The sequence below is a fragment of the Phyllobates terribilis genome, unplaced genomic scaffold, assembly GCF_046119375.1.
Source record: "Phyllobates terribilis strain yellow unplaced genomic scaffold, ASM4611937v1 Scaffold_4__5_contigs__length_816908805, whole genome shotgun sequence".
Lineage (NCBI taxonomy): Eukaryota > Metazoa > Chordata > Amphibia > Anura > Dendrobatidae > Phyllobates > Phyllobates terribilis.
In genome coordinates, this window is record NW_027362764.1 from 456,166,076 (window position 1) to 456,186,169 (window position 20,094).

General features: G+C 39.9%; 1 protein-coding gene across 2 annotated transcripts in view; it reads left to right on the forward strand.

Moving 5' to 3' along the window:
- Positions 1-20,094, forward strand: part of LOC141265487 (cadherin-6-like) — a 343,088-nt gene that overhangs the window by 223,064 nt on the left and 99,930 nt on the right. For both annotated transcript variants that reach the window (XM_073678638.1, XM_073678639.1), the window contains one exon: positions 15,712-16,006. In XM_073678638.1, the coding sequence (XP_073534739.1) occupies positions 15,712-16,006 (295 nt within the window). The remainder of the gene's footprint in view (positions 1-15,711; positions 16,007-20,094) is intronic.

A 20,094-nucleotide genomic window follows, 5' to 3' on the forward strand; every position in this document is an offset into this window, starting at 1 on the left:
CAGGCTGCTTATTATTAATCTGAATTTCTTCCTCCTCACCCTTTAAGTCATCTTTATCTGAGTGTCTTGGTGAGCTTTCTCTTGTGCTTCGTAGGGAGTGTCCATCGACCATGTTAAGTAGCTGCATTTTTAGCCTTGTCAATTTAGCAGAAGATTTGGCTTGTATTACTTGGACACATCTTGTTGACAATGTATGGCTCCAAGCTTGTGAAGGTCTAGTATGTCAGTGTGGTTGGTGCTGCTATGCGGTGTAATGGCTCTATAGAGAGGTTATTAGAGTCTGGCTAAATCTACCGTGGGTACGGAATGTATTCAGACCCCTTTAAATTTTTCACTCTTTGTTTCATTGCAGCCATTTGGTATATTCTAAAAAGTTAATTTTTTTTTCATTAAAGTACACTCTGCACCCCATCTTGACTGAAAAAAAAACAGAAATGTAGAAATTTTTGCAAATTTATTAAAAAAGAAAAACTGAAATATCACATGGTCATAAGTATTCAGACCCTTTGCTCAGTATTGAGTAGAAGCACCCTTTTGAGCTAGTACAGCCATGAGTCTTCTTGGGAATGATGCAACAAGTTTTTCACACCTGGATTTGGGGATCCATTGCCATTCTTCCTTGCAGATCCTCTCCAGTTCCATCAGGTTGGATGGTGAACGTTGTTGGACATCCATTTTCAGGTCTCTCCAGAGATCCTCAATTGGGTTTAGATCCGGGCTCTGGCTGGGCCAAAGAATGATCACAGAGTTCTTCTGAAGTCACTCCTTTGTTATTTTAGCTGTGTGCTTAGGGTCATTGTCTTGTTGGAAGGTGAACCTTCGCCCAAGTCTGAGGTCCAGAGCACTCTGGAAGAGGTTTTCATCCAGAATATCTCTGTACTTGGCCCCATTCATGTTTCCTTCAATTGCAACCAGTTGTCCTGTCCCTGCAGCTGAAAAACACCCCCATAGCATGATGCTGCCACCACCATGTTTCACTGTTGGGATTGTATTGGTAAGGTGATGAGCAGTGCCTGATTTTCTCCACACATACCGCTTAGAACTTTTTGGTGATAATTCTATCTTCATCTCATCATACCAGAGAATCTTATTTCTCATAATCTGGGAGTCCTTCATGTGTTTTTGAGCAAGCTCTATGCAGGCTTTCATATGTCTTGCAATGATGAGAGGCTTTTGTCGGGCCACTCTGCCATAAAGGCCCAACTGGTGGAGGGCTGCAGTGATAGTTGACTTTGTGGAACTTTCTCCCATCTCCCTACTGCATCTCTGGAGCTCAGCCACAGTGATCTTGGGGTTCTGCTTTACTTCTCTCACCAAGGCTCTTCTCCCACGATTGCTCAGTTTGGCTGGACGGCCAGGTCTAGGAAGACTTCTGCTGGTCCCAAACATCTTTCATTTAAGGATTATGGAGGCTACTGTGCTCTTAGGAACCTTGAGTAATGCAGAAATTCTTTTGTAACCTTGGCCAGATCTGTGCCTTGCCACAGTTCTGTCTCTGAGCTCCTTGGGCAGTTCCTTTGAGCTCATAATTCTCATTTGGTCTGACAAGCACTGTGAGCTGTGAGGTCTTATATAGACAGGTGTGTGCCTTTCTATATCAAGTCCTATCAGTTTAATTAAACACAGCTGGACTCCAATGAAGCAGTAGATCCATCTCAAGGAGGATCACAAGGAAATGGACAGCATGTGACTTAAATATGAGTGTCTGAGCAAAGGGTCTGAATACTTATGACCATGTGATATTTCAGTTTTTCTTTTTTAATAAATTTGCAAAAATTTCTACATTTCTGTTTTTTTCGTTCAAGATGGGGTGCAGAGAGTACTTTAATGAGAAAAAAAAGAACTTTTTAGAATTTACCAAATGGCTGCAATGAAACAAAGAGTGAACAATTCAAAGGGGTTTGAATACTTGCCGTACCCACTGTAGTTCTTCTGTGTGCTGCCTCACATGGTGTCACCGGAACCGGAAGTCCCAACAAAAGCTTTTTAATGTCGAATATATTTTATCTAGTGTTTCAATTGCTGAAGCCACTTTCCTCATCTTGCAGTACAAAAAAAGGAGATAAGCAAAAAAAACAAACGATTCATAGTAAGAGTTACAGAAAGGAACGACATACACTTCACCTAGCAGATCATAGATCTAGCAAATACATGCAAAGTCAAGTGTTCTGCACTGCTATTACCTCTTAGTGCATCTTCCTGGCATCAGTAAACATTAAGCGTTTAGGGCATGCGGCAATTGTCTAAATGGTTATTTCAGACCTAATTACCTCAACACAAGTATTTCTTAATGTGAAGTGAGGCCTTCTTTGAGAAAGCAATACACCTGTATTCTGTGCTGAGCATTTTGTTTCTTCTGATGTGGATCAATATCAGTGCACATTATAAGCCAAATCAATCTTAAACTGAAATGTATACAAATCAATACATCTCTGGATTTCATTCCTTGTAGAGGATATCTGGGCTGCAGGAGCAACATTAATATTTATATACATTGCAGGACATGATATTAATGTGCCATTTGATAGTAAAAGTTCTGCTTCATGCTGTGTAATGCTACCCCCACGCAGCCATATCAGCCTCCACATGCGAACATCACACTAGTTTGTGGGTTCTCGTACAAGCAAAATTACATTTTAGTTGCAATTGCTGATCTTTATCTTCCAGACCTCACTGGAATATAAGACACTGCTTACGTCATGCTGTGCAGCGAGATAGGGGTGAAGCTTTCAGACCTCCGGTTATAAATTTCGAAACTTAAGCCTTATAACTGTATAAAATAACACATTATCAAATAAAAAAAATCCCTCACAGATAAATGTTACATAATAATGAGAGATTATGTATCTTTCAAGTCAAATTAACATCAATGGAAAGGCAACAAAGATCGATTTTCCTGTAAATGTTAAAAAATGTGTGTAAGCATGATTGAGATTGTTTGAATAACAAGACCAGAGAAAAGGTCTAAGAAGACCACCAAAATATACATATTAAAAAATACCAACAAGAATCATCTTTATTAGTAAGAATTACATCTGCATAAAAAAGTCAATATCTTATCTACGAATGTAGATCTAATATGGAAATAAATAATAAAATGTTGAGAGACAAATTCAGCCAATGCACTACAATTTAAGTACAATTATACATACATCCTAACTCATTTCTTTGTATTTAGAGACATGTTTTATTTTCAGCTGTGCAGCACTGCCATGGGTGCGGCCTGTGCGCCTTCTTTTGCCAACCTCTTCTTAGGGTTTTGGAGAGGGAGGTGTTTGGTGGGGAGGGCGCACAGGCTGCTGACGAAGTGCAGTGCTGGCTACGTTATGTTGATGACTTGTTCATTGTGTGGCAAGGCACCCATCTGCAGCTCATGGGTCAACTAAACCGAAATAGGTTTAATATCAAATTATCTTATGTCTATAGCGAGTTTGAGGTGTACTTTTTAGACATCAAGATTAAAGTGGACCTCCACTGGCAACTGCAGATGGACGTCTACAAGAAGCCCACCTCAGTGAACTCACTGTTGCACGCTAGTTTGAGTCATCCATATGCAACAATCAAAGCCATCCCAGTAGGCCAATATTTAAGGATGAGGCGCATCTGCTCCTCTGATTCCAAATTTGAGGCACAGTCAAATGATCTGAGGAAAAGATTTTGAGCTAGAGGGTATAGTAACCGGTGTATAAAACGTGTACAAGAGAGCAAAAAAAAGGTGCAGGGAAACATTGCTCGTCCCCCTACCCAAGGTCCAGCAATCCCAAGACAAAATACGATTCATCTCCGCATACAATGGTGAATGGAGTACAGAGAGGGAATGTCTTAATAGACATTGCAATATCTTAAAAACATAACCTGTTTTGTCAAGGCATTTGCTGGACCAGGGGATCTCTTAACCCAAAGTCATTACGTTCCTATATATAAAAACTCGTTTGGATCTTTTACAAGAATGTTTTCCGTGCGGCAACTATATTGCATGCAAAAACATTTGCCGTATTTCATCCTTTGAATCATCTGACGGATCTAAGACCTTTTCTATCAGACACCATATTATGTTTACCAAAAACACAAGTAATATATTATGCCACCTGTAGCTGCCCAAAGATCTACATTGGGCTGACCTGGTGACAGCTCAGAAGTTGTACACGTGAGCATGTACGCGACATTATGGCAGCTGAAACATCCACTGACCCCTCCCAACTCAAAATAACACTTCGGCTCTACAAAACTTTCCACCAGTGTAACCCTAAGTCATTTATGTTGCGATGGATTGAACATGTTCAATGTGGAATCAGAGGAGGCAATATTAAATGCCTTCTCGCACAAAGAGAATGCAGGTATCACAGTGTTTAAATGAATGCTTGGGATTTGCATCCTTCCTATGATTATATAATATCTTTGCCACCTCCCCAAATGTGATATTTTAGTATGTTGTTTTGATTGTCCTGTTCGTTTTTGTATTTTTGCATTTTATTCAGTGGTTGTTTTTTACTTAACTAATTTTAACCTTTTCATTATTTTTAAGAATACCCAGAATTTTGCCAGATCCCCTCATCATATATATATATGCGTGTATGTGCTGTTTCTGAAGATATGCAACAGATGTACCATCTTGCACTACAAGTGATGCAATTTGCATATGAACTATGATGAGTTTTTTTCCTATGACATCATCTCATCGTCCTCAGTATAATAGTGCTTAACATGCATGTTATCTAAGGGACTTGATATACAATATTCCCCCCCCCCCCTTTTTTTTATATACCTAAGAACTAAATGGACATTGTCATATTTTGTTGCTGTGGATACATGTAAAAGCATTTTTTTCATGAATACACCTGTATTGCACTGTGCACTTTATGTTATCCTTCGGCACCTTCACCACGACAGTACATGGTGTTTGCGTATGTGCGTCTGCCTGGATGCTCCGTGACGCGCATCCCCCTGTCCTATCGCGCTCGCGTGGGATGTGGCCAGGTGCCGGCCGCACCACTTGATCGTGATGGTGATTGACGGGCAGATGGGCGGTGACAGGGTTCTCGCATGCGCCAAGAAACCACCATCATTGGGCATGGCCGGTCATGTGACCGGAAGGTCCTATTATTTAACACGGGACATTTATCGCATGTGGCCATGCCCCTTGAGGAAGCAACTACCGCGAAACGCGCGTTGGGGAGTCTGGGCCAGCGTGCTGCCATCACACAAGCAATGGGTAATTATTATCTTATGTTTTGCCTCTTGTGATGTTATGTGGTATCAATGTGGTATCATTAAAGCGGCTTTTATTGCTTTTGGTGCTGTGCTTAGCTGGAAGGGTGATTTAATATGTGGTTCTGACTATACCTTACAATACGAGCATTTATACTGTCATCCTTTGACCATATCTCCCCTCGCGTAAGCACACAGGTAACCTCCATCAATTCTAAACTTTACCACAAAACATTCTTAGGCAGAATATATGACGTAAGCAATTAGTGTGTGAGTATACGGGGAATCTTAAAACTAGCAGTAGTGGTATTTACTTGATAACCTACTGCCCTTTTTGCTTTTGCATTGTGATTGGCAGTACTTCTGGCCCTTATACTGGGTGCATTTTTCACTCTTGCCCTTAATCTGTGTGTTAATTGTGTTTTAACTAATTGCTTAATAAACTATCCTTTATACGAAGTAGCCTGTTCTCCTTTTCTGCAATTTAAGTACAATTATGTACACATATGCTAAATTGTAAAGAGTACTGTTGTACTTGAACTGGTTCAATAACAAATTATAAGCCAAGTGACTATAAGTACAAAGGACACGATTCAACAAGATCGATGATTTTCAAGCCAGTCTTGATGAGGGGGCATGTTGGAGTCAGATTCTCCTGCTTCAGTAACAGGTGCGTGCCTCTTAATGCGTGCCTCTTAATGAATCAGCAGCATCTGGCAAGTGGTTTGCACCTCCATGCGCCGCACCACAAATCTTACTCCAGCCAGTTACTGCAGTAAGATTCCTGGCGTAAGGAACTCCACAAATCATCATGAATTAGACATCACGACCCTATTCCTCCCCATCTCTGTCAATTTTGGTAGAGCTGATAGAAGCTGTCACGAAAATCGCAAAAATTCGCAGCATTTTTGTGGAACTTCAAGTTTCAAAACAAATTTGCGACTTTCCAATACTTTTTTTGCCAGTTTTTTGGTGTAAAAGTTTTGATGAATCAGAGTCAAAGTGATCTTGATCATTGAATATACGATAATAAAATTAAATAATATAAAAGAATACCGTGAATTGAATTGATATAATGAAAAGACAAGTGCTGACCCATTTTCTTGAGTACAAATAGCCTGTTCTCGCTCACTTCATGCCAAACCACGTTTCGCTAAGTTGCTTTTTCACGGAGTGTTCTGTTCGGTTTTTTTTGTGTAGCTAATTCTTGATGATTCTTGTTGGTATTTTTGAATTTGTATATTTTTTGCGATCTTTTTGGAACACATTCTAGTTTTTTGTGTGTTCAGAGACCCCTTATCTGTTTTATATGTGAGGTACTTTGTTCTAAAATTAGCATTTTTATTGCTTAAATAATAACTTTATAAAATAAAGACTTATTAAGTAAATGGAGCGATTCCGTAATACAATCCCCTGTCAAAAATTATGGAATCACCGGGCTCGGAGAATGTTCATGGCACAAAACTAAAGTCATTTCAAATGCAACTTTAGGGCTTTAAGAAACACTAAAAGAAATCAAGATTAAAAATGTGGTACTCAGTAAGGGTAATTTTTTTCAGACCAAGCAGAGGGAAAAAATTATGGAATCACTCAAATCTGAGGAAAAAATTATGGAATCACCCTGTAAATTTTCATTTCCAAAGCTAACACCTGCATCAAATTATATCTGCTCGTTAGTCTGCATCTAAAAAGGAGTGATCACACCTTGGAGAGCTGTTGCACCAAGTGGACTGACATGAATCATGGCTCCAACACGAGAGATGTCAATTGAAACAAAGGAGAGGATTATCAAACTCTTAAAATAAGGTAAATCATCAGGCAATGTTGCAAAAGATGTTGGTTGTTCACAGTCAGCTGTGTCTAAAATCTGGACCAAATACAAACAACATGGGAAGGTTGTTAAAGGCAAACATACTGGTAGACCAAGGAAGACATCAAAGTGTCAAGACCGGAAACTTAAAGCAATATGTCTCCAAAACTGGAAATGCACAACAAAACAAATGAGGAACGAATGGGAGGAAACTGGAGTCAATGTCTGTGACCGAACTGTAAGAAACTGCCTAAAGGAAATGGGATTTACATACAGAAAAGCTAAACATAAGCCATCATTAACACCTAAACAGAAAAAAAACAAGGTTACAATGGGCTAAGGAAAAGCAATCGTGGACTGTGGATGACTGGATGATAGTCATATTCAGTGATGAATCACGAATCTGCATTGGGCAAGGTGATGATGCTGGAACTTTTGTTTGGTGCCGTTCCAAGGAGATTTATAAAGATGACTGCATGAAGAGAACATGCAAATTTCCACAGTCATTGATGATATGAGGCTGCATGTCAGGTAAAGGCACTGGGGAGATGGCTGTCATTACATCAATAAATGCCCAAGTTTACATTGATAATTTGGACAGTTTTCTTATCCCAATAATTGAAAGGATGTTTGGGGATGATGGCATCATTTTTCAAGCTGATAATGCATCCTGCCATAGAGCAAAACTGTGAAAACATTCCTTGAAAGAAGACACATAAGGTCAATGTCATGGCCTGCAAATAGTCCAGATCTCAATCCAATTGAAAATCTTTGGTGGAAGTTGGTCCATGACAAGGCTCCAACCTGCAAAGCTGATCTGGCAACAGCAATTAGAGAAAGTTGGAGCCAGATTGATGAAGAGTACTGTTTGTCACTCATTAAGTCCATGCCTCAGAGACTGCAAGCTGTTATTAAAGCCAGAGGTGGTGCAACAAAATACTAATGATGTATTGGAGTGTACTTTTGTGTGTTTATTTTTCATGATTCCATAATTTTTTCCTCAGAATTGAGTGATTCCATAATTTTTTCCCTCTGCTTGGTCTGAAAAAAATTACCCTTACTGAGTACCACATTTTTTATCTTGATTTCTTTTAGTGTTTCTTAAAGCCCTAAAGTTGCCATTTGAAATTACTTTAGTTTTGTGCCATGTCTGTGATCTGCTTTTTTTCAACAACATTGAACAACTGAATGATCATCCTCCGAGCCCGGTGATTTCATAATTTTTGCCAGGGGTTGTACAATGTAATCATTCATTAAGTAGATAGAGCAGTCTAATAAGAGATGACAGGGCTGCAGTAAATAGGTCCCAGAATATGGTCTACCTTTATAGCAGTTGTAACTTTGTTCTGTTTCTTATCTACTATGCAATGAATGATAACTGTCCACCTGCAATCCCCACGAGGGGAGCTTAGGACTCAACTGCATACAGTTTTAGGCTGTGTTCACATGTCCATCAATCATCAGTTATAACGGATCCAGCAGCAATCCATTGACAAAAAAGTTGTCCAGCTGAAAAAACTAATTTCAACTGGATCCGTTTTATTAACTTTGAAGTCTATGGCCATACATAATACAATATTTTCCCCAGACCCATCAGTGTTGTGAGTTTTTAATTCTGGAATGGTGTTTGAAGCGTACATGGAAAGATATTCCTCTCTATTATAACACATTAATAACAGGTATAACTGCTCGTACATGTTCTCATACCATAGCTGATTCAATTCTATTATTGTACAGTTTAATCAGTAATAACAACCAAGAAAAAGTCCTTAATCTGTTACGACTAATGGAACAAATTTCTGTCTGTCACATCCAATCGTTTTAGTAACACAGATTCACCGGGGAATGGTGGAAACTCCCTGCAGTCTCTCATGTCTTTGTATCAGGACTGTCAGCAATGATAATTTACTGGCTAGGTTTTATAATGAGCGAGCGTTCTGTATAACCTGTAGCGTGCTCCATTTGGGGTGCTTATGTGATGTTGTTCTATTATCGACATCAGTAGAAGAAAAATCTGGCATATAAAAGTTTCCCATAGAAGCAAATATAGGATAATTCACAGAACTCGATGCTGCTGACCACGGGAAACAACATGTACAGCAATGTGGTGTGCTTCCGCACTGAGCCCTGTGTGACTACCTCTGTACATAAAGGAAATAGATAAGGCTCTGTTCACACCACATACTGTGTATACACTAGGAGCATTTCCCAATATATACAATAGACACCTTACGTCACCCTTTGACTCTCACTGTGAAAAACTAAATTGTGTGCCATGTAGTCTGCTCTGCTTTATAACACAAAATAACAAATACAGTATAATTCCTAACTGTATGTCAATGACTGGTCTGACATATGTCAGGATTAGCGGATGCATTTCCCTGCGCATTTGCTGAACGTAGCCCAAATAGCAAGGTCAACTCGGCTACATCTTTACACAGCTGTCACCATGATAACATATGGCGTGGTCTGCTCCTTGCCCTCACCATGTGCCAACCTTACCCAGGCCAATAGTGATTATTGCACTGTATGATAAGTAGATTACAGGCACCACAAGGGCGACGAATTCTGTTCTTGGAAAATAATAAAAGAAAACCCACCCACCAGTAAAGTGCAGATAGCGCCTTCTCCTCCTTCCACATATATTGCCTAAACTGAAGGCCTCAGCAATCAATGCTTAATTAACAAATATTCTTAATATGCGTTACGTCCTAGGACTAAAATATGATGGAGACCTTTTTTTTGCACTTTTGTATCGGGGATTCAGCTGAAGATGGGAAAGTGCTGATGTGAGACGGAGAAAGAGAGACATATTTTATCTGAAATCCCATCCCTACCGTCCATATATTGATTGTCTCCGTCTTGGAGACTTTATGAAATGATTGTTTCTGCTATTGTTGCAAAAATAAAAGAAGCAAAGCCGTGGAGCGTCTTACAACTTTTATTTGCACAGAAGCAGGGAAATTGATTATGCACCTTTAGAGAGATTGAATAGGGTGGAATTAGGGGATATACTGTCCATAGATTTTGTGACAGGGACTGTGACCTCTGGTAGTTTATTATTGAGAAAACAAATAACATCAGCTGCAGCAGTCAATGGAAAGGAGAAAATCAAAGGGAGCTATTTAGAGTCTTGTTTAACCCTTGTAGACTTGAAAGGTGCCCTAATGTCATTGCCCAATCGATATACTGCAAAATCTAAATAAATAGCCTAATTGTGAAAGTCAACTGTATTCTATCAGTCACTGATTAAGTCTGGGTTCAGACACTCGGTTTCTTATCCAGTGTAAAACTGTCCCCAACGCAATAATGTAAACCCCACTATTTGCCCATTACAGGGACGTTTCTGTAGTTATCAATTTCTGTACAGTTTTCTATTATTATTTTATTTTATGAAGCACGATCCAGTCCAGGGCTTTGGTTTAAGTACATTACATAACATAAGACAAACAAGTATAGAAAATGTGGCTTTTTTAATGGCTAACTGGCGTATAATCTTCAAGGGAAGGGGACAGTAGGTGATAGTAAAAGCTACTCATACAGCAATGTAGTAACAGTCAATGTAGGCTTTCTATATAGATATGGGAACTCAGGTTGCTATTGAGGGCGGGGAAGAGTCCATCGCATTGAAGTAAATAGGAACTGAGCCACAGTATCTGAATATGGGATGGTTACTACACAGTCTACAGAGCTGTAGTGTCCCAGCTCCATACACTGTTTACTTCTGGCCACCCCAGGACCTGCAAACAGTCTACCACCAGTCTGGTATAATAACCTATCCTATGGATAGGTCATCAGCTTATAAGTCTCAAAAAACTTCTTTACCTTCTTTATTATTATTATTATTAAGTCATATTATTTCTAGCCTTTGTACTGCTTGAGGAGGTGGAAGCTGAAATGGCTGCCCAATTGGAGATGGGAGATATACTCATACCTATGTAACACATTTAGCAAGAGGTGTTTTCATATACTCCTACCTTTACCAGAGGTCACAGCCTCTAAACTTCTTTTTGAGATTGTTAATCATAGTGCTAACATCATAGTAAAGTATCCTCTTAGTCTTCTAGTACCAGAAAGCCGCCTATTTGTATCATCATGTTTGGCAGAATGCATTTAATGCAGAATAGCTATTGCCTTTTGTGCTCTCCTTTGGTTGGTCCCCAGCAGAGGACACAGGTCAAGCTAGTTTGATTGGCTGTACCAGTCTGAAATTTGATCCACAAAAAGTGTCTTATCTTCTCAAAACTATTTTTAATTCTGTCTTGATTGAGGCATCAGATTATACAAGTGCTTCTCACTAAATTAGAATATCATCAAAAAGTTGATTTATTTCAGTTCTTCAATACAAAAGTGAAACTCGTATATTATATAGAGTCATTACAAACAGAGTGATCTATTTCAAGTTTTTATTTCTGTTAATGTTGATGATTATGGCTTACAGCCAATGAAAACACAAAAGTCATTATCTCAGTAAATTAGAGTAATTAACAAAAAACACATGCAAAGGCTTCCAATGTGTTTAAAAAGGTCCCTTAGTCTGTTTCAGTAGGCTCCACAATCATGGGGAAGACTGCTGACTTGACAGATGTCCAGCAGGCAGTCATTGACACACTCCACAAGGAGGGTAAGCCACAAAAGGTCATTGCTAAAGAAGCTGGCTGTTCACAGAGTGCTGTATCCAAGCATATTAATGGAAAGTTGAGTGGAAGGAAAAAGTGTGGTAGAAAAAAGTGCACAAGCAACCGGGATAACCGCAGCCTTGAAAGGATTGTTAAGAAAAGGCCATTCAAAAATTTGGGGGAGATTTACAAGGAGTGGACTGCTGCTGGAGTCATTGCTTCAAGAGCCACCACACACAGATGTATCCAGGACATGGGCTACAAGTGTCGCATTCCTTGTGTGAAGCCATTCATGACCAATAGACAATGCCAGAAGCCTCTTACCTGGGCCAGGGAGAAAAAGACCTGGACTGTTGCTCAGTGGTCCAAGGTGTTGTTTTCGGATGAAAGTAAATTTTGCCTTTCATTTGGAAATCAAGGTTCCAGAGTCTGGAGGAAGATCGGAGAGTCACACAATCCAAGCTGCTTGAGGTCTAGTGTGAAGTTTCCACAATCAGTGATGGTTTGGGGAGCCATGTCATCTGCTGGTGTAGGACCACTGGGTTTAATCAAGACCAAAGTCAGCGCAGCCGTCTACCAGGAAATTTTAGAGCACTTCATGCTTCCCTCTGCCGACAATCTTTTTGGAGATGGAAATGTCATTCTCCAGCAGGACTTGGCACCTGTCCACACTGCCAAAAGTACCAATACCTGGTTCAAAAACAACAGTATCACTGTGCTTGATTGGCCAGCAAACTCGCCTGACCTTTTAACCCCATAGAGAATCTTCAAGCGGAAGATGAGAGACACCAGACCCAACAATGCAGACGAGCTGAAGGCTGCTATCAAAGCAACCTGGACTTCCATAACAACTCAGCAGTGCCACAGGCTGATCGCCTCCATGCCACGCCGCATTGATGCAGTAATTGATGCAAAAGGAGCCCCGACCAAGTATTGAGAGCATTTACTGAACATACATTTCAGTAGGCCAACATTTCAGATTTTAAAAACATTTTTCAATCTGTTATAAAGTATTCTAATTTACTGAGATAATGACCTTTGTGTTTTCATTGGCTGTAAGCCGTAATCATCAACATTGACAGAAATAAACACTTGAAATAGATCACTCTGTTTGTAATGACTCTATACAATATATGAGTTTCACTTTTTGTATTGAAGAACTGAAATAAATTAACTTTTTGATGTTCTAATTTAGTGAGAAGCACTTGTAGCTGCTGTCTATAACAGTCACACTATGCAGAGGGGAAAGTGAAGATGAAGCGAGGAAGAGCACACAAAAATAGATGCTGTAGTGTTTAGTACCTATAGCCTGCAGGCTGGTTAACTGCAAAATAATACAGGATACTAGTCATGTGGTAGTCAAAAATAGTGTTATTCCTCATCTTCACATATGACACCTTATTCCAAAAAGTCACCTTAAGCCAACAAGCATAATAATTGAGGGTATGATATAGTAGAATGCTAATTTTATTGGCACCCACTGTGCGTAAGGGGCCCTGTACACATTAGATAGCTGTTGGCAGAATGATGGTTCAGTTGAACATTCAGCAAATAGTTATCTCTCTCAACTCCTCCATATACAGGAGCACTCATTCTGCTGAGCGTTACTGGTCTACAAGAGAGCCACTGACAAACTCCTGCTCTAGCGGCAGCTTATCTTACCGAGAACCAGAGATGAGTGAATATATTCGAGTAGAATGGAAATCTACTTTGAATTTTATAAAAGTCCACATTCGCCAAAATGCAGATTTTTTTTGTAATTCGCTTCCACGTGGAGTCAAAATGCCTTTTTCTGGCCTCTATGTTTCTAAAACGTAAAGGGCCATCAAATTGTTAAAAAATTAAATAATTTTTATACTCACCTCTCAAGTCCCTCTGCTCCTCACCATCATGTGTCCGAACCTCGCTGCATCTTCTGATCAATGCCGCTTGCACTGAAATTCCTAGGTTCTGCATATGCATGAGTAATGTCATGGCACACGTCGTTACATCATGACGTTATGACCATCTGGGCACTTGCTCAGCACCTTCCTGGGTCGCATCGGAGCCAAAAGTCCCTACCTTACGTGAAAGGCCTGGGATTTCAGCATGAGGGCAGTGATCAGAAGATGCGAACAGTATCAGACGGGTGACGGTGGGAAGCCGAAGGGCTGGAGAGGTGAGCAGTAAGGTGAGTATAAGATTTTTTCTTTTTTTTTTTCACAAATTACATTTATCGTGCCCTTGGGTCTGGAAATACTCCAATGCATAACAGGGACATTAAATTCTCAGTGAATAACTTCTGTAAAAAAACAAATTTCCTGGGAAATTCTGCACAAGCAGACAAATTTAAATTTTGACTGATCAACTCACGTCTCCTGGGTCTAAAAGGATCGTCAGTCTGAAATCAGACATGCAAAACTCCTATGTCCCCCGCCATCACCTGAGAAGCTCTGGAGAGAGACAAAAGTGCACACAAAATAGGACAATACTGTCTGGCAAGGGGTAGGTATAATCAATGGTAGCAGTCACCTAAAGGTGTTGTGTGCGGCCAGAACACCTATAAATGCATCAAAAGCCACTGCTGCTGATGCCCCGTGGCTGGAGAAAATGGTTCTTCTTTTTTTTTTTCTTTCTTTTTCTTTCCCCCCGCTTCCTCCCCCTCCCCTTTTAGGGGCGTCCCTTATGCTTTTTGGAGCCATTTTCTCCTACTTAAAGCCCTCAGTTGTTGTGTCCTGTTAATTTGGTTTTTATACCTTGAGAAAGGCGCCGGTCCGGCGCAAAAACGCATTGGTATTAATAAAAACCGTCTTGGAATCCCAAGCCTCTTCATTCCCGCAGCGCAGCCTGCCTAAACGTGCCAGCTTCCAATTTTTGCCCCGACATCACCTGTCAGAGTAGAGTGACGGGTGGCCCCCATATACTTTATGCTGTCAGTTGAGCCCACCGATATTGGCTTTTTGGCCATCATTAGCCTAATATGTCTAATCTATATGGGGGCTATAAGAGGCCAAAATGATTGTTTCCATCAGGAGTAAATTAAATAGTGTGGCTGTAACATCTGTGCAGGTATCTGCTTCGGCCACTAGACGGCGCCGTTCCTTTGTTGCAGGTGATGCTTAACAGCATCAGTCCTGATTTATTCCTGGGACTTTTGGTGCCATGAGATCAGGGAGCTATGGGATTAATTGTCTGGTTTTAATTGCTCCTTTCTGAGAGCCCTGGATGGGGCTGCCTGCTATTTAAACCTCTGGGTCTCTGACGTCCACTTCCAGTCAGTCAGTTTTGCTACCTAACTTGTGCTCCTGTCCCTGCTTGTGGTGTTTTCCTGAATCCTCCTGTTTTCTGACCTGGGAGTGAATTTTGACTATCCTCTTCTTTTGCGATTCTGTTCCTGATGTGAGCTCTTGGCTTTGACCCTGCTTGGCAACCCTTCCTGCCTCTGATTTGCTCTTCTGGACAGCAGCCCTTCCGTGGAAGCAATCCACTGGACCCCATTATAAGACCAGATTCCTGTACAAGGGTGAAGGACGAGGTTTCTCTGGAATATGCCAGACAGAGTGGCTTGTGCCACGTCTGTCCGAGGTAGCCATTTTGAGCCTGTGTCACAACATCTAACAGAGGCACAATATCTGTCTGGTCTTCATAATGCCTTGTGGGGATCTGTATGAAGGTTTTTCTTTTTTTTTATCCTGTTTATGATGTGTCTAATAGGCTTAGACCTAGAATATCCAGCCTCTTTGTTAAAAAAAAATTATTCTAATATTGTGCTAGCAGAGCTCTTCTAATGTGAGAGTAGCCATAATAAATACACAAAAATTGTAATTGTGCAACAATGGATGTCATTGAAAAGATGTTTTGGAATAAAAGCCTGCTACAGACTAAAGAAAGCCGTCTCCTGATGATTATGGAGTAGTCCTAATTATTTCCCAGTCTATCAATTCTTGATATATTTTGTATTCTCTGCATAGAGTGTAAATACAGAACACAATACACTAATTATAAGCAGACATTCCTTAATCGCTTGCAATAAAACAATTCGGTGCATAGTGCAAAATGGCCCTGAATACTAATAATATGTGTCTTTTATTCCAGCTACACTCAGACCAGGATCATGACGATGGATTATTAAAATATGTTCTCTCTGGAGATGGAGCTGGAGATATATTTGTGATCGATGAAAAAACTGGCGACATTCATGCAACAAAACGTCTGGACAGAGAAGAAAAGTCATCGTATACATTACGTGCCCAAGCGGTGAACAAAATAACAAATATAGCTGTTGAGCCTGTATCTGAGTTTGTCATAAAGCTTCATGATATTAATGACAATGAGCCAAAATTTACCAAGGAAGTTTACACTGCCACTGTGCCAGAAATGTCAGAAGTGGGTAAGTGTGGCCACTGTTCTTTTATATGTACAAGCAAATGGAAATTCTATCTGTTCGGAGGATTGGTATTTGCTTTATGACTATGACTATGAAGATCTCAATTAAGTAAACTTATCACATAAAGACCAAGGTAGAAGAGTCTGCGCTACATGCGTTCTTATTATTTCTAGACATACATACATATGTATGATAGAACTACAGAGAAGTTATTTACATCTCATTTGTCAAAGACAGTGGGCAAAATTTATCAAGAATAGCGTTTCATATGCTAGTCTAATCTGGAGCCCGCTCTAGTAAAGCACACCAAACTTGGTGCACGCCTCTTATTACATTTGGCACTACTTGGGCTGTCCATATACCACAAAGTGAAATAATAGCCGGTGTAGATTTCAATTACAATTCATACCAATTTCTGGCATAAAGTATTGTAAATGTGCAGGACATTTGATGTCAATGTCCCCTACCGCTAAACCCCATCGACTTTTTAAAAAACAGCCAAGAATGGCATAAAGGTAATTCTGTGAAAACTATTACACAGAATCAATGTGGACCAAAACTTGCAACTTTTTTCCACAAGTAAATTATTTAATGATTTCTCCCAAATATCTTCTGTAATGGGCGCCATCTACAAATAAAAGGATGACGGCTATACAACAATTTTTTTTTTAGACGTGTACATTTTTTGAGAAGGGAGCGTTTTGAGTATAAAAAAAAAACTTGCCATATGTTCTTCTTCCTACCCCCAAAAAACTCCTCAGAGTATGACTTTTCTGACAAGATTCATTCTTAGGGGGGTTATTTACGTGTCCATAACATGGTCGTATTTTATGGTCAGTGTTAGGGTATGTGCACACGGTGTCTTTTTCAGGTAGATTGTGCCTGGAACCCACCTGAAAAAGCGCTTAACAAACGTTAAGCAGTGAAGCTTCTAAAGGAAGTGACCTGATCATTTTTTTCAGGCGGCTTCTGCTTGGAAGCCAACAATATTTTATATATAAAATGTAAAAATAGCCTCTGGCAGTAAAGCAAAAACGAATGAAAAGTCATCAAAGATGCTTCAGGAAAAATACCACTGACATTTTCTTGAGGAATCTTGTTCAAACAGTATGCGGGTATAACGTGGGCACATACCCTTCAGGCCCAATTGCAGGCCTGACCCCGAGTCTTCTGATTTAAACTGCCTCATAAGCATATGTAATCCTATTAGTTAAAGGGAGCCTGTCACCAGTTTTGTGTCATGACAGATAAAAATATCACCTTATTCAGCATCTGCGCTGCATTCCCTAAATCCTTATATAACCCCCTGACTCCCGCTGTATGCCCCCGAAAAACCTTTTTCGTGTCTCCCGCGCTGTATGGCAATGTTCTCGGTCCAGTCCAGTGGGTGTGGTTTCGGGCCTCTCCATCCCTCCCCCGGCTGCTGCTCGCCGTCCTCCTTTAATTGACATGAATGATGCCTCGCATCATCCACATCGCCTTGTGAAATCTCACGCCTGCGCAGAAATACCTCGTCTCGCGTCTGCGCAGTATGCTTTGCCCTACTGTGGGCGCAGGCGCACTTATGTTTTCGGCTTTGCCCGCAGTTGGGCTAAGCATACTGTGCAGGTGCAAGATTTCGCACAGCAATGTGGATGAAGTGAGGGGTCCTTCACTTCAATTAAAGAAGGAAGATGGCAAGCAGCAGCCGGGGGAGGGATGGAGAGGCCCAAAACCACGCCCATCGGTCTGGACCAAGAACATTACCTTACTGCGCAGGAGACATTAAAAAGTTTTTTCGTGAGTATACAGGGTGAGTCAGGGGGTTATATAATGATTTAGGGAATGCAGCACAGACGCTGAATAAGATGATATTTTTAACTGCTATGTCACAGAACTGGTGACAGGTTCCCTTTAAGGTCAGGAGACTCACAATCGGGATTTGTGGCCATAACATAGATGCTATAAGGTCATTTGAATAAGTCCTTATCACTCAGTTTAAAGTGCACCAAATTTATTAAAAGACATGTACCTTTAAATACCTTTGACGCTATTTGCTCCAAAAATTTTTTTCAATGAATCTGTAAGTAAGATCAATCTTCTTCCCCCAAAACCACATATATCAGCATGCAGTTCTTTAAAATGTACATCCACTAACAACTTTATACTTTCTATCTGTTGCTGCATTCCTGTGTAATTAGTGTTTCCATTGTTATGCAAATAAGGAGGGAAAGTGCTGTGGGAATTACAGAGCACCTAACAAGTCTCTGCCTCCCAAGGTGGTTTCACTGGCCAGCACCAGACTCTCTAGTTTGATAGCTCATTGTTTGATTTCCTTGCCTTGCACCTGGCATTACACAGGCAGTGAGCTATCAATCAAGCTAGAGAGTCTGGTGCTGGCCAACAACCTTGGGAGGCAGACACTTGTTAGGTGCTCTGTAATTCCCAGAGCACTTCCCTCCTTATTTGCATATGAATGGATATGGTAATTACTCAGCAATGCCGCAACAGATAGAAGGTATAAAGATGTTGATGGATTTACATTTCAAAAACCTGCATGCCAATATATGCAGCTTTGGGGCGTTGAGCTTACTGACAAGTTCCCTTTAAGACAGTTAACTCCCCCTAATGACATCAGTGTGCCACTAACATATATAGAGATAATCTCTAATACTATCTATGCTAATTTTACATTCATCAGTAATTCTATAATAACAATGGGCTGATATCATCACTTTAAGGGCAGATCACTCAGTTGTATAAATCGTCTGACAGCAATATATCCATTAACGCTGGGATAATTGTATAAAGGTTCTGAGATTAAATAAAATTCAGCTAACTTTTTTCTCAAACTTTGTCATTCTTTGTGACAAACATTGGTTTGGCAATTAAAAAGGAAAAAAAAAAAACTAAAAACCACAGGAAGGGGGAAACCGACAAGTTAAAAAACCAACTGTCAAAAGTCGGGATAATGAAGCATGTAATCAAAGATTAAAAGGCAATGGCAAATTGTACAAAGAAAGATTTTTTTAATGGGCTGATAAAAGTGTTCAAAGACAAAGCTTTCACAACTGTGTATCTCCTCTTATGATGACAGTTGTTAAAATGTAGCAACACAGATGAACAATGGGAAAACCTAGTCGCACATATCAGATCCGTTGATCTTCCAGACTGCAGCAAGGAAAGAAGAGTAGATAATTAGTTCTCATTAGGGCTGCCTTTGTAGGCAGAGATAATAACCCAAGTGCACATAAGTGTCTGTTCCTCGTTTTTCCTATGACTTGCTGGTCACACAGGCATACTTTACTCTTTGAACCATTTAATGTAAATTCCATTTTTTCCACAGACGTATAACTTTGGGTACGAACAATGCCAATGTTATTAAAAATCCACACATGTCTGGAAATCGGCAGAAATCCTTGTAGCAGTAATCATTGAGATGAAATATATAATTATGCAATAAATAAATATAATATATATATATATATATATATATATATATATATATATATATATATATATATATATGACGCATTTCAGTTTTTTCATTCTTCATATATAATACATACTGTACATATGTACAGCTCTGGCAAAAATTAACAGACCACTGCAAAATTTTCAGTTTCTCTGATTTTTCCTTTTATAGGTATATTTTTGAGTAAAATGTATATTGTTGTTTTATTCTATAAACTACTGACAACATGTCTCCGAAATTCAAAGCTAAAATTTTGTATTTACAGTGCTGACCTAAAGTTTGGACACACCTTCTCATTTAAAGATTTTTCTGTATTTTCTTGACTATGAAAATTGTACATTCACACTGAAGGCATCAAAACTATGAATTAACACATGTGGAATTATGTAAAGAACAAAAAAGTGTGAAACAACTGAAAATATGTCTTATATTCTAGGTTCTTCAAAGTAGCCACCTTTTCTTTGATGACTGCTTTGCACACTCTTGGCATTCTCTTGATGAGCTTCAAGAGGTAGTCACCAGAAATGGTCTTCCAACAATCTTGATGGAGTTCCCAGAGATGCTTAGCACTTGTTGGCCCTTTTGCCTTCACTCTGCGGTCCAGCTCACCCCAAACCATCTCGATTGGGTTCAGGTC